The 13,967-nt window shown below is 44.8% G+C and overlaps 1 protein-coding gene across 2 annotated transcripts in view; it reads right to left on the bottom strand.

Moving 5' to 3' along the window:
- Positions 1-12,501, bottom strand: part of LOC121281582 (H-2 class II histocompatibility antigen gamma chain-like) — a 29,459-nt gene extending 16,958 nt beyond the window's left edge. Inside the window, exons 1-2 of one of the 2 annotated variants that reach the window (XM_041194581.1) lie at positions 12,200-12,501; positions 3,290-3,468 (exon numbers count right to left, since the gene is read on the bottom strand). In XM_041194581.1, coding sequence (XP_041050515.1) covers positions 3,290-3,468; positions 12,200-12,300 — 280 coding nt within the window. In that variant the 5' untranslated portion in view covers positions 12,301-12,501. The remainder of the gene's footprint in view (positions 1-3,289; positions 3,469-12,199) is intronic. The other variant, XM_041194582.1, reaches the window with a different exon arrangement.
- Positions 12,502-13,967: the final 1,466 nt, after the last annotated feature.

Below are 13,967 nucleotides of genomic sequence, written 5' to 3'. Positions count from 1 at the left end.
AAAATTTGCATTCTGAGATAAACCAGAGTAATCGTGAATTTCAGAGGGTTAAATTTTACACTTAGCCAGAAGAAGCCAAACAGTGTGTTTATGTTTCCCAAAGCTTACTGATAAAATTGAAAGATTTTTATTATTAGAAAGGTAAAGTCCGAAGACATATTGAAACAATGGGATTTACATTAAAAAGGGAGAAACATGTATAAAGGAGATGAGGTTATGTTTAAGGAAGAAGGCATTCTAAGATCTAATGAGTGTGAAAAGCCTCCAGCCTCTATGTACCAAGCTGCTGCCTATAGGAACCAAAGCTAAGAGAACTCATTGTGAATATCCCTGCTCAAAGTATCATGTGCTTTGCCTGGGTCTGTTAAAATCTATTTTGTTTTTACTGTTGCCTTAACAGAGGGGCAACTGGGAGTCAGATTAATAAGGGGAGCTAGGAGTTGCCATAGTAGTATGACAGTAGTAAGGTGCCTTGACAGAAATCTTTGTATCCTCACTGGCTACGGGTGAGGTCCCAGAGGACTGGAGAATGGCCAGTGTTGTTCCATTGTTTAAGAAGGGTAGCAGGGATAATCCAGGAAATTACAGGCCGGTGAGCCTTATGTCAGTGCTAGGGAAATTATTGGAGAAGATTCTTCATGACAGGATTTACTACCATTTGGAAGCAAATGGGCGTTTTAGTTAGAGGCAGCATGGTTTTGTGAAGGGAAGGTCGTATCTCACTAACTTGATCGAGTTTTTCGAGGAAGTGACAAAGATGATTGATGATGGAAGGGCAGTGGATGTTATATACATGGATTTCAGTAAGGCCTTTGACAAGGTCCCTCATGGCAGACTGGTACAGAAGGTAAAGTCGCACGGGATCAGAGGTGAGCTGGCAGGATGGATACAGAATTGGCTTGGTCATAGAAGACAGAGGGTAGCAGTGGAAGGGTGCTTTTCTGAATGGAGAGCTGTGACTAGAGGTTTTCCGCAGGGATCAGTGCTGGGACCTTTGCTGTTTGTCGTATACATAAATGATTTGGAGGAAAATGTAACTGGGCTAATTAGTAAGTTTGCAGATGACACTAAGATTGGAGGAGTTGCAGATTGTCAAAGGATACAATGGGGTATAGATCGGTTGGAGACTTGGGCAGAGAAATGGCAAATGGAGTTTAATCCAGACAAATGCGAGTTAATGCATTTTGGAAGGTCTAATATAGGCAGGAATTATATAGTGAATGGCACAACCCTTAAGTGCATCGACGGGCAGAGGAATCTGGGTGTATAGGCCCACAGGTTACTGCAAGTGGAAACGCAGGTGGATAAGGTAGTCAGGAAGGCATATGGCATGCTTGCCTTCATCGGCAGGGGTACTGAGTATAAAAGCTGGGAAGTCATGCTGCAGCTGTATAGAACCTTGGTTAGGCCACACTTGGAATATTGCGTGCAATTCTGGTCACCACATTACCGGAAGGATATGGAAGCATTGGAGAGGGTGCAGAGGACGTTTACCAGGATGCTGCCTGGTCTGGAGGTTATTAGTTATGAGGAGAGGTTGGAGAAACTCAGATTGTTCTCACTAGAGCGACGGAGATTGAGGGGCGACTTGATAGAAGTTTACAAAATTATGAGTGGCATGGACAGAGTAGATAGTCAGAAGCTTTTTCCCAGGGTGGAAGAGTCAATTACTAGGGGACATAGATTTAAGGTGAGAGGAGAAAACGATAGAGGAGATGTGTGGGGCAAGTTTTTTACGTAGAGGGTAGTGAGTGTCTGGAATTCGCTGCCAGAGGAGGTGGTGGAAGCAGGTACGATAGTGGTGTTTAAGAGGCAGCTTGACAAATACCTGAATAGGATGGGAATAGAGGGATACGGACCCCGGAAGTGCAAAATGTTTTAGTTGACGGGCAATATGATCGGCGCAGGCTTGGAGGGCCGAAGGGCCTGTTCCTGTGCTATACTTTACTTTGTTCTTTGTTCTAATTTATAGACTTATGTATTTGCCTAAAAAATATTTCTTTTATTAATAAATGTTTTAGTTTTGTAAAAAAAAACTCTTTAAGACTCAGTGGATTTATTACCACTGAATTTAAGGGCACACATCTCGAAATCAAAATACAAATTGCAAAACAGTTGTGGCATTTGTTTCAAGTTTCCTTCTCGGATTTGAGCAGCTCAGTATTTACCATCTGCTGTGCCTTAAAAGTGTGAAACCTTTGCACCTTATTTTCTCTCTGGTTATTTTGCCAATTGTTTTAAACTGTGACCATTGGTTACCAGACTGGGAAAGCTGTGGGGTCACCTGATAGAGCTACTTAAGATTACGAAAGTGTTGATAGGGTAGGCATCATTGGTTCTACTTGCCAGTAAAACTGGGTGTCATAAATATAAGAAAGTCACTATTAAAGCCAATAGAGAAGTCAGGAGACCATTCCTGACCCAGGGAGAAGAGCGAATGTAGAGCTCAATACTATGTGGAGTGATTGACGCCAATAGCATAGACGCATTTAAGGGAAAATTAGATAAGCACATGAGGGCAAAAGAAATGGAAGGATATGTTGATGTGGCTGGATGAAGAATGGTGTGAGGAGGCTTGTGTACAGCACATACATCAGCAGGGAGCTTTTGGGCTGAATGGCCTGTTTCTGTGCTGTACCTACTGGGTAACTATGTAACAACAAAGCACTTTCCAAAGAAACAATTTCTCCTACTTTATCAAAACCAGTCATAATTTTGGGCGCCTCCATTAAATCTCTTCTTAACCTTCTCTGCTCTAAGGTGAACAACTCCCCGGCTTCCCTGGTCTCTCCAGTTTACTGTACACACCATAAAGGGAAGCTCCCCAAGAAAGCACCTGGAGGGTTCTTTTTTAAATCAAACTTGGGGATCTTTCATGTTGTAGAGGTTGGTTTTGATTCAGCTTCGCATCAGATTACTGTCGCTAACTTTGTGCAGTGTTCGATTATTCGGTGTTTGATTATGTGCGTCTATTTGCTATTGATGCTCACTGTGCTTGATTGGTTAAGCCTGGGTGTTGACTCAGAGGAAAATAAACAAACTGTAGAAAGAGCTAGCCCAGCCGAGAGCTGAGAGAGATTTTCAAGTATTAACTAAAACGCTGCAAATACGCTGCACACTTAGAAACTAGTGTCATCTCTGCATAACTCTGGAATATAAAATACACAACAGTTTGCTTTCAATCAACTCGCTGTCTGGCTGATGTTATGTTGTTCTGCCTTGAGGGGGCTCAGATTTATTTGGGCTTTAATCAAAACAATTGAACTGAAAGGGAGGAAGATGTACGTACTGACTGGGCTCCGGCTTGATGAGTACTTGTTTTCGATTCGATCGGTTGTCTTCTGCAGGTCCGTTATCTTGTCCTGTTGCTTCAGCAAGAACATGACGCTGACAACTTGCCCAGCAATGAGCATGGCCGCCAACACAGTCACTCCACCCCAAAGGAGGCTTCGAGAGCATTTCCTGCTGCTGAAATATAGACCAGACAGGTCAAGTGGAGAAATATTGTAATGCTGTCTGAGGTCAAAAGGCTTGCCAAACTCTGGCTGGATGTATTCCTTGACCTTTCATTACGTAATCTTCTACACCCCCACCCCCCCAACTGCTCACCCCACATTCCCATTCTTCCCACAGCCAATGGGGAAGTCAACAGATTTGCCATCACCTGATTGTCGCCCGAACAACCTTCGCTGCTCCCCCACCCCTCCCCCACCATCTCCAACAATTTTGTGACTGCTAAGATGAAATAATTGCACTTACTGCTGCTTTGAGTTGCTCCTAGCGGTGTCCTGGAGATCAATCCACCATTCCAAGAGATCAGGACAATCTTGCAAGGCTGGTGACCCTACTAAGATCCCCTCCTGTTTTTTTAACTTCCTAACCTTTGTTTATAGTTCAATCATCTAACACTAGCAATCAGCCTCTTGACTGTCCCCTGTCTTGCTTCCAGGACTGTTTTTATTATATTTGTTCTTGGAGTGTGAGGCCAGCATTTATTGACTATCCTTAATTGCCCTTGAGCAGGTGGTGGTGGTAAGCCACCACTGAGACTTGCTAGGCCATTTCAGGGGGCAGTTAAGAGTCTGCGCTGTGGGTCTGGAGGCACATGGAGGCAGATTTCCTTCCCTAAAGGGCATTAGTGAACCAGATGGGTTTTTTAATGACAATTTGATAGGTTTATGATCACTAAGAATGAGATTAACAATTTATTCCAAATATATTTAGTTAACTGAATTTGTGAATTATCTGAGAATTTGACCAATTTACATTGTGTTTCTAGGATTCAAGTTTTGTGGACATCACTGAGAGTCACATAGGAGCCAGAAAGTCTCAAGGAATCCTCCAATCAGTTAGTGCTAACAAGGGGTAATGGTCACTGTGATAAAAAAGGGGTTAATGGTCACTGTGGTAACAAGGGGTAATGATCTGGAAACAAGGGGCAATAGTCACTGTGGTAACAAGAGGTAATGATCACTGTGGTAACAAGGGGTAATGGTCTGGAAACAAGGGGTAATGGTCACTGTGGTAACAAGGGGCAATAGCCACTGTGGTAACAAGGGGTAATGGTCATTCTGATAACAAGGGGTAATGATCACTGTGGTAACAAGGGGTAATGGTCACTGTGGTAACAAGGGACAATGGTCACGGTGGTAACAAGGGGCAATAGCCACTGTGGTAACAAGGGGTAATGGTCATTCTGATAACAAGGGGTAATGATCACTGTGGTAACAAGGGGTAATGGTCACTGTGGTAACAAGGGACAATGGTTGCTGTGGTAACAAGGGGCAATGATCTGGCAACAAGGGGTAATGGTCACTGTGGTAACAAGGGGTAATGGTCACTGTGGTAAAAAGGGGTAATGGTCACTGTGGTAACAAGGGGTAATGGTCTGGAAACAAGGGGTAATGGTCACTGTGGTAACAAGGGGCAATGGTCACTGTGGTAACAAGGGCCAATAGTCACTGTGGTAACAAGGGGCAATGGTCACTGTGGTAACAAGGGGCAATGGTCACTTTGGTAACAAGGGGTAATGGTCATTCTGATAACAAGGGGTAATGATCACTGTGGTAAAAAGGGGCAATGGTCACTGTGGTAACAAGGGGTAATGGTCTGGAAACAAGGGGTAATGGTCACTGTGGTAACAAGGGGCAATGGTCACTGTGGTAACAAGGGCCAATAGTCACTGTGGTAACAAGGGGCAATGGTCACTGTGGTAACAAGGGGCAATGGTCACTTTGGTAACAAGGGGTAATGGTCATTCTGATAACAAGGGGTAATGATCACTGTGGTAAAAAGGGGCAATGGTCACTGTGGTAACAAGGGGTAATGGTCTGGAAACAAGGGGTAATGGTCACTGTGGTAACAAGGGGCAATGGTCACTGTGGTAACAAGGGCCAATAGTCACTGTGGTAACAAGGGGCAATGGTCACTGTGGTAACAAGGGGCAATGGTCACTTTGGTAACAAGGGGTAATGGTCATTCTGATAACAAGGGGTAATGATCACTGTGGTAACAAGGGGTAATGGTCACTGTGGTAACACGGGGTAATGGTCTGGAAACAAGGGGTGATGGTCACTGTGGTAACAAGGGGTAATGGTCTGGAAACAAGGGGTAATGGTCACTGTGGTAACACGGGGTAATGGTCTGGAAACAAGGGGCAATGGTCACTGTGGTAACAAGGGGTAATGGTTATTCTGATAATAAGGGGTAATGGTCACTGTGGTAACAAGGGGTAATAGTCACTGTGGTAACAAGGGGTAATGGTCTGGAAACAAGGGGCAATAGTCACTGTGGAAACAAGGGGTAATGGTCTGGAAACAAGAGGTAATGGTCACTGTGGTAACAAGGGGTAATGGTCTGGAAACAAGGGGCAATAGTCACTGTGGAAACAAGGGGTAATGGTCATTCTGATAATAAGGGGTAATGGTCACTGTGGTAACAAGGGGTAATAGTCACTGTGGTAACAAGGGGTAATGGTCATTCTGATAACAAGGGGCAATAGTCACTGTGGTGACAAGGGGTAATGGTCTGGAAACAAGGGGTAATGGTCACTGTGGTAACAAGGGGTAATCGTCATTCTGATAACAAGGGGTAATGATCACTATGGTAACAAGTGGTAATGGTCTGGAAACAAGGGGAAATGGTCACTGTGGTAACAAGGGGTAAAGGTCATTCTGATAATAAGGGGTAATGGTCACTGTGGTAACAAGGGGTAATAGTCACTGTGGTAACAAGGGGTAATGGTCCCTCTGATAACAAGGGGCAATGGTCACTGTGGAAACAAGAGACAATAGTCACTGTGGTAACAAGGGGCAATGATTTGGAAACAAGGGACAATGGTCACTGTGGTAACAAGGGATAATGATCACTGCATTTTAATGTCTTGTGTATCAGTTTAAACTATCATCCTCCCTGTATCATTTCAGGTGACTTTTTACATGGGTAATAATGTGGTAACAAGGGCCAACAGTCACTTAGAGCTCTCAGAGAGTTGTAGGCTAGAGGAGGTTACCAAGAGATCCAGGGGTTATCATGTGGAGGGGAAACCATGAGCTACTTCAACAGGAGAATGAGAATTGTTAATTTGAGGTGTTTCTGAACTGGGACATGTTCAGGGAGCTGCATTGAGACATATGAGGGAGTTTCCGGTTGTGCTAATGACTCAGATTTATTTTCCTAAGAATGTTATTGAAAATTGAGCCATGACATGGAAATCCCCTCCTATCTGAAAGTAAAGTTATCACAGTCAGGAATTCTGGAAACTTCCACTGGACTGCATACCAAAGAGTAACTGAAGTGATTGAAGGTCATTGCAAGGAACCCTTTTTGTTTTCTTTCTCTCAGTAGGTAACGCTCACAGCGAGAGTAGGTACGTTCTCCCCAGTTTCCTGCTCAATATTTATTGTTTAACCAACATCAGTAAAACAGATAACCTGACCACTACCGCAGCGCTCTTAGTAGGACCTCGCATCCTGTATAAAAATGGCAGCTGCATTTCCTGTGGGTGCTGAGGGATTGTTCCTGCTGCTCAGGGGAATCTAAAACATGGGGCACAGTCTCAAGGTGAGGGGGCCGATCATTTAGGGCTGAGATCAGGAGAAATTACTTCACTCGAAGGGACGTGAATTTTTGGAATTCTCAACACCAGAGGGTTGTGGATGCCCCACCATTGAAAACGTTTGAGGCTGTGGGATAGACGGATTTGTGGTGTCTCGAGGAATTAAGGGAGACTGGGCAGGAAAGTGGAGTTGAAGGCAAAGATCAGCCACAATCGTATTGAATGGCAGGGCAGGTTCGATGGGCTGAATGGTCTCTCCTGCTCCTATTTCTTCTGTCCTTGCACCACAGCAGCTCAGAAAGCAGTTCATTGATTGTAAAGTGCCTAAGGGCACCTGGAGATCGTGAAAGGTGCTATCGAAATGCAAGTCTTTCTTTCACCGCAGGATGGGCAGCAAGTGTTGGCTCACATCCCAGCGCGAATTTTAATCCGACAATTATGTAGCATTTCATCAAATGTCAAAAAAATAATATTTCACAGCATGAATTAGGGATTGCTCTTATAGGCAGCAGCCATTTTGTATCAGTCCAAAGAAGTCGATGACAAGATCATTTTATTCTCTCCTGTTGTGCTTGCTTGAGAAAGACCATGGGAAGTAGTTCATGAGATGAGGTAAGGGAAAGAAAATCATTTTGAAATGGTGAAGCATCCTGGGTGACAAACCAGACAGAATGGGTTTGCCAATGGGTTACCTATTGGACCATCCCACCCCACGCCCACCACACAGCCAGTGGACAGTAATCTGCGGATGGATCGTGCATTCATCACAGGGCACATCATTCCAACAAAGTCAACAGAAAGTGAAAACTGAGCCAGTTTTATGACATGGTGCATTTGGTTCTACCAGATCGGGGAGGGGGGGTTGTGAATTTAATCCCAGCGCCGTGAGCTCATAAGGTTGACTTGAATACTTACACTGGTTACAGAATCACCTTACAACTTTACAGCAGTGGAGGCCATTTGGCTTTCACGTCTGTGCCAGCTCTCTTTGGAAGAGCGATCCAATTTAATTCCACTCCCCAGGTGATTCCCCAGTGTTAGTCATCTTGTCCTCATTGCTGTATACTTATCAGAATAAGCACACAGGGGCCAACACACTAATCCAACTCTGAAAGAATAAAGATTCCCTCTGTTCAGTGAGCAATGAAAGGTCAAAGTGTGAGAAGCTAAATCCAAAATACAGGAAATCGCTGTGAGTTAGGGGGAACAAAAACAAGATTGCGCAATGAGTTTCACAGCTGAATTCAACCCTTTTCAAAATTATATTAGGATTTTTTACTTTTTTTATTCATTCATGGGAGGTGGGCATCACTGGCAAGGCCAGCATTTATTACCCATCCCTATTTGCCCATGAGAAGGTGGTGGTGAGCTGCCTTCTTGAACAGCCACAGTCTCTGTGGTGTAGGTACACCCACCGTGCTGTTAGGAAGGGAGTTCCAGGATTTTGACCCAGTGACAGTGAAGGAACGGATATATTTCCAAGTCAGGATGGTGAGTGACTTGGAGGGGAACTCCCAAGTGGTGGTGTTCCCATGTGTCTGCTCCCTTGTCCTTCTAGGTGGTAGAGGTCGCAGGTTTGGAAGATACTATCAAAGGAGCCTTGGTGAGTTTCTGCAGTGCATCTTGTGGATGGTACACACTGCTGACATTGTGCGTTGGTGGTGGAGGGAGTGAATGTTTGTGGATGAGGTGCTGATCAAGTGAGCTGCTTTGTCCTAGATGGTGTCAGATTTATTGAGTGTGGTTGGAGCTGCGATCATCCAGGCAAAACAAATTATTATACTGGATAAATAATTACCAAGTTATTATACACCCCTTAGTTTTCATAATTTCATGTTGCACCTGCTAATAGAATAACAGCCATTTTAGGATCTAGAAATGCTATTTGTTGTTAACCATTCCTCTATGACAGTTCTCAAACAAAATGGTCACTGCACATACCCAAATGAAAAAATAACCTTAGGCATTTCTTGAAGAGCAGTGGCAGTCAATTAAACACAGAGATAAAAACAAAAAAACTGCGGATGCTGGAAATCCAAAACAAAAACAGAATTACCTGGAAAAACTCAGCAGGTCTGGCAGCCTCGGCGGAGAAGAAAAGAGTTGACGTTTCGAGTCCTCATGACCCTTCGACAGAACTTGCGTTCGAGTCCAAGAAAGAGTTGAAATATAAGCTGGTTTAAGGTGTGTGTGTGAGGGGCGGAGAGATAGAGAGACAAAGAGGTGGAGGGGGGGGGGTGTGGTTGTAGGGACAAACAAGCAGTGAAAGAAGCAGATCATCAAAAGATGTCAACGACAATAGTACAATAGAACACATAGGTGTTAAAATTAAAGTTGGTGATATTATCTAAACGAATGTGCTAATTAAGAATGGATGGTAGGGCACTCAAGGTATAGCTCTAGTGGGGTTTTTTTTTTATATATAATGGAAATAGTAACCTTAGGACTGTTCCTAACGGCTTATCCATGACTGCTCTACATTCTGTGAGGACAAATGTCATGGCAATAGCTTCCCAGGCCCAATTAAAATAATATCTCAAAGAATGAGTAGAAGGGCAGCCATTTTGTTTGACACAGGTTAAGGGACTGTGCTCACATTAACCCTTCCGGGTTCTGATGGCTGTGTTCTTGTTAGGAGCTGAATCCCTGATTTTATTCTAACCTGGTATTAACCAAAGCCTGAGGGAGAAAAAAAGAGTTTCAGGGAAGAGGTGTGGTGTCAATAACACTACAACCTGTGTTCAATACCAGACAAAGCTAATACAAAGTAGATCCAATGCACTCTTGCCTATGGATGAATACACACCCTCCCAGCTCATCTGAAGGGCTACAAGCCAATGTACAGGGTACCCAAACCAAATCCAAATACCTTAACCATACGACACTGCAATGTGAAACCCTTCTAGAACAACGGCAAAAAGAAATGAACCAAAATTCAACCAGAAATGAACTGTTTGTAAGTCCTTCAAAAAAAAACATTTGTTAAACATGTGAAATTGTCCACACTGGATAACTCCAGGAAACCTGGTTCATACCTGAACTCGGGTTCAAAACGAGGTGGCAACTTAACCTTAGGTGTGACTGACAGCTTTCCAAACCCACGGGGTTAAAGATTAAAAATAAATAAAGCCCAAAGGCACCCTGGGTCAGCAGAAAGAATCAAACTCAGCTAAAGATTCTGTTCCTGGCTAATGCCCACAGTTGGTGAGCTTTGTGTGTGTGCATGTATGTCTATGTGTCTGTATGTGCTTTATGTGTGGGCGTTTTGTGTCTGTGTGTACATGTGAGTGCGTATGTGTGTATTTGTCTGTGTGTGTGTATGTGTGTATGCGTGTCTATGTGCGTGTCAACGACGTGCATGTGCCCATGTATGTGGTTGTGTGTGCCATATGTGTATATGTGTGCCTGTATGTGCATACAAGTGCAACTGTCCATTTGCGTGGGTCTGTATGTGTATGCGTGTCCACGTGTGTGTGGGTCTGTGAGTGTGTGTGTCCACGTGTGTGTGGGTCTGTGAGTGTGTGCGTGTCCATGTGTGTGGGTCTGTGAGTGTGTGTGTGTCCATGTGTGTGTGGGTCTGTGAGTGTGTGCGTGTCCATGTGTGTGGGTCTGTGAGTGTGTATGTCTGTGTGCTTGTGTATATTAGGTGAGCGCAGCACTGAATTCACTTTGCAGTGCCCCATTTTTGGTATTGACACTCACTGCCCCGGGTCACAAGTGAAAAATACATCTCTGGGGGTCAAGAGGAAGGGGGTATGTTTGAGGAAAGGAAGATGTTCTCAGATCAATAAGATCAGCCTGGTTAAACAGGTTAGAACAGGCGTAAGCAGGTCCTCACAGCTCATCAGTGACCTCTGGTGGAGGGATTGTGCCTGTGTGTGTGTGTGTGTGTGTGTGTGTGTGTGTGTGTATCTGAGTCTGTGTGGTCCGAGTGCGTGTGTGTGAAGTTGAACATCCTGCTTAAACTTGCAAACCATAAAATTGAGTGGCGGGGAGGTGGTTGGCCAAGACATAAGTGGAACTTTCTTTTCAACATTGCTGGTTTGATGTTGTACAAAAGGGAAAGAGGATGGAGATCTAAGGAACAGACAGAGATCTGAAAGCAGAGAGGCTGGGGCACAGAGGACTCCAAAATTTAAAACAAAAGAAAAAAAAATGCTCAAATCTTCAAAAAGCGAGCAAAAAAAAAAAACCTTTTGAGCTCGGATCCCACTTTACGCTTTTCAGATTCTGATCCACCTGCCGTTAAGTTCCATCTTCTAACTTTAAACAGGTAGAATGGGTCGTATTGCATAAAGACTCTGAGTGACCACCGAGCCACTTTTTTTCCCCAGAACCTGGCACACACCTTTCCTGACTACGAGAGCACTTTGATACAAAGGGTGCAAGAATTATAGACAAAGAGGGGTTGTGCATTCCTGTGGCTCTTTTCATGATCCCAGTTTGTCCGTAAGCGCTTTACTGAAAATGAAGCACTTTCGAAGTGCAGTAACTGTTGTAACGTGGGGAACGCACCCACTAAGTTGCGCACAGCAAGATCCCACAAGCAGTAATGTAATAACGTCCAGGTTGTTTTTTGATGTGTGTGTGTGTGTGTGTGATGTTGATTGAGGAATAAATATTGATCAGGACACTGGGGAGAATTCCCCTGTTCCTGTTTGATGGGTGCCCGGACATCTACCTTTTACATCTACCCGAGAGGGCAGACGTTCTTGGTGTCTGTATCTTCCGAGCAGAACACACCATCCTGACTTGGAAATACTTTGGCCGTTCCTTCACTGCCGCTGGGTCAAAATCCTGGAATTCCCTCCCTGACAGCGCTGTGGGTGCCACATACACCACTTGGGCTGCAGCAGTTCAAGAAGGCAGCTCACCACCGCCTCCTCAAGGGGCAAATAGGAATGGGCAATGAATGCCGGCCCAGCCCGCGATGCCTTTCGCCCCAAGAGTGCGTTAAGGAGAAAGATCATCCCTGACACGATGTGGCAGAATCTTACCCTGTAACATCCTCGGGGCCCTCACAGACTCCAATCTTCTAACAGCCAGCAAAGACCCACTCAATTGTTGACAGGCTGAAAAAGCCTCTTTACTTCTTCACCGGCATGAATTTTAAAATAAGAATCGCTGGAGCGCTGATCTTACCTCTGCCCCGTAACGGTGGTCCTGGCTTCCACATTGGAATTACTGATCAAATCCTGCTGTGAGTTATTCAGCAAAGAGTTCTGCTGTTCGTCGACTGACATTCTGGAGCCTTTGTCCACACAAATTCCACTGGTTTGCAGCACTCTGCACTCAAGACTGTTCACTCTGGTGCAGAAGCCAGGAGTCTGTGCACAGTCTGACTGAGGTTTTTTTTTTATTCGATCTCAGCCACTGCCGAAGAGGAAGTTAGCAGAGACTAGCTTGGAAAGTCCCTAACGTACTTAACTGAACATGAGCCGATTTTCAAATATAACCACCCAGAGCAATTGAACATCCCCAGCTTGGCAGGCAGCCCTCTCTCTCTCTCTTGCCTCTGGTCAGCAGTGAGAGGGTTCAAATTTCAAATCAGGAGCTTGAGCACATAATCCACCTGCTGACACCACCCCTGTGCGGTATTGAGGGAGTGCTGCACTGTCGGAGGTGCCATCTTCCAGATGAGCTGTTAAGCCCGAGGGCCCACAACCGTTCTCCCAGGTGCACACAACAGAAATGAAGAAAACCGCAGCAACTCCTTGGCAACATTGACCATAAGACCATAAGACATAGGAGCAGAAATTAGGCCATTTGGCCCATCGAATCTGCTCCACCATTCAATCATGGCTGATAAGTTTCTCAACCCCATTCTCCCGCCTTCTCCCCATAACCTTTGATCCCCTTACCAATCAAGAACCTGTCTATCTTGGTCTTAAATACACTCAATGACCTGGCCTCCACAGCCTTCTGTGGCAATGAATTCCATAGATTCACCACTCTCTGCTAAAGAAGTTTCTCCTCATCTCTGTTCTAAAAGGCCTTCCCTTTACTCTGAGGCTGTGCCCTTGGGTCCTAGTCTCTCCTACTAATGGAAACATCTTCCCCACGTCCACTCTATCCAGGCCTTTCAGTATTCTGTAAGTTTCAATCAGATCCCCCCTCATCCTTCTAAGCTCCATTGAGTATAGACCCAGAGTCCTCAAAAGTTCCTCATATGTTAAGCCTTTCATTCCTGGAATCATTCTTGTGAACCTCTCTGGACCCTCTCCAGGGCCAGCACATCCTTCCTGAGATACAGGGCCCAAAATTGCTCACAATATTCTGACCAGAGCCTTATAAATCTGTACGGGTGGGTTGGTTGATCCTTCAACCAACACTACTGAAAACAATCCAGTCCTTTTTTCATTGCTTCCTGTGTGCAAAAAATTGGAAGCTGTGTTTCCTACAATACAACAGTGGGCAAGACTTCAAGTTCACTTCATTGACCAGAATGCACTTGACATCCTGATAAAGTGAAAGATTCTTTCATGAGATGTGGGCATCGCTGGCACAGCATTTGTTGCCCATCCCTAATTGCCCTTGAACTGAGTGGCTTGCTAGGCCATTTAAAAGTCAACCACATTGCTGTGGGTCTGGAGTCACATGTAGGCCAGACCAGGTAAGGAGGGCAGATTTCCTTCCCTAAGGGGCATTAGTGAACTGGATGGGATCAGTCAATGGTTGGTCACCATTACTGAGGCTCACTTTCAGTTCCAGGTTCTTATCAGTTACATTTAACATTGACCGACTGCCGTGGTGGGATTTGACCCCATGACCCCGGAGCATTAGCCTAGGCCCCTGGATTAGTGACATTACCACTTCGCTACCATATACACACAAGCCAAGATTGAGCAATGTACTGACCCTCACAAATGAATTCCCGTCTGAAATTTAGCTGCTTGGCAAGGTAATTCAG

Source organism: Carcharodon carcharias, chromosome 8 (genome assembly GCF_017639515.1).
Source record: "Carcharodon carcharias isolate sCarCar2 chromosome 8, sCarCar2.pri, whole genome shotgun sequence".
Taxonomy (NCBI): Eukaryota; Metazoa; Chordata; class Chondrichthyes; order Lamniformes; family Lamnidae; genus Carcharodon; species Carcharodon carcharias.
This window is presented reverse-complemented; position numbering and strand designations above follow the sequence as displayed.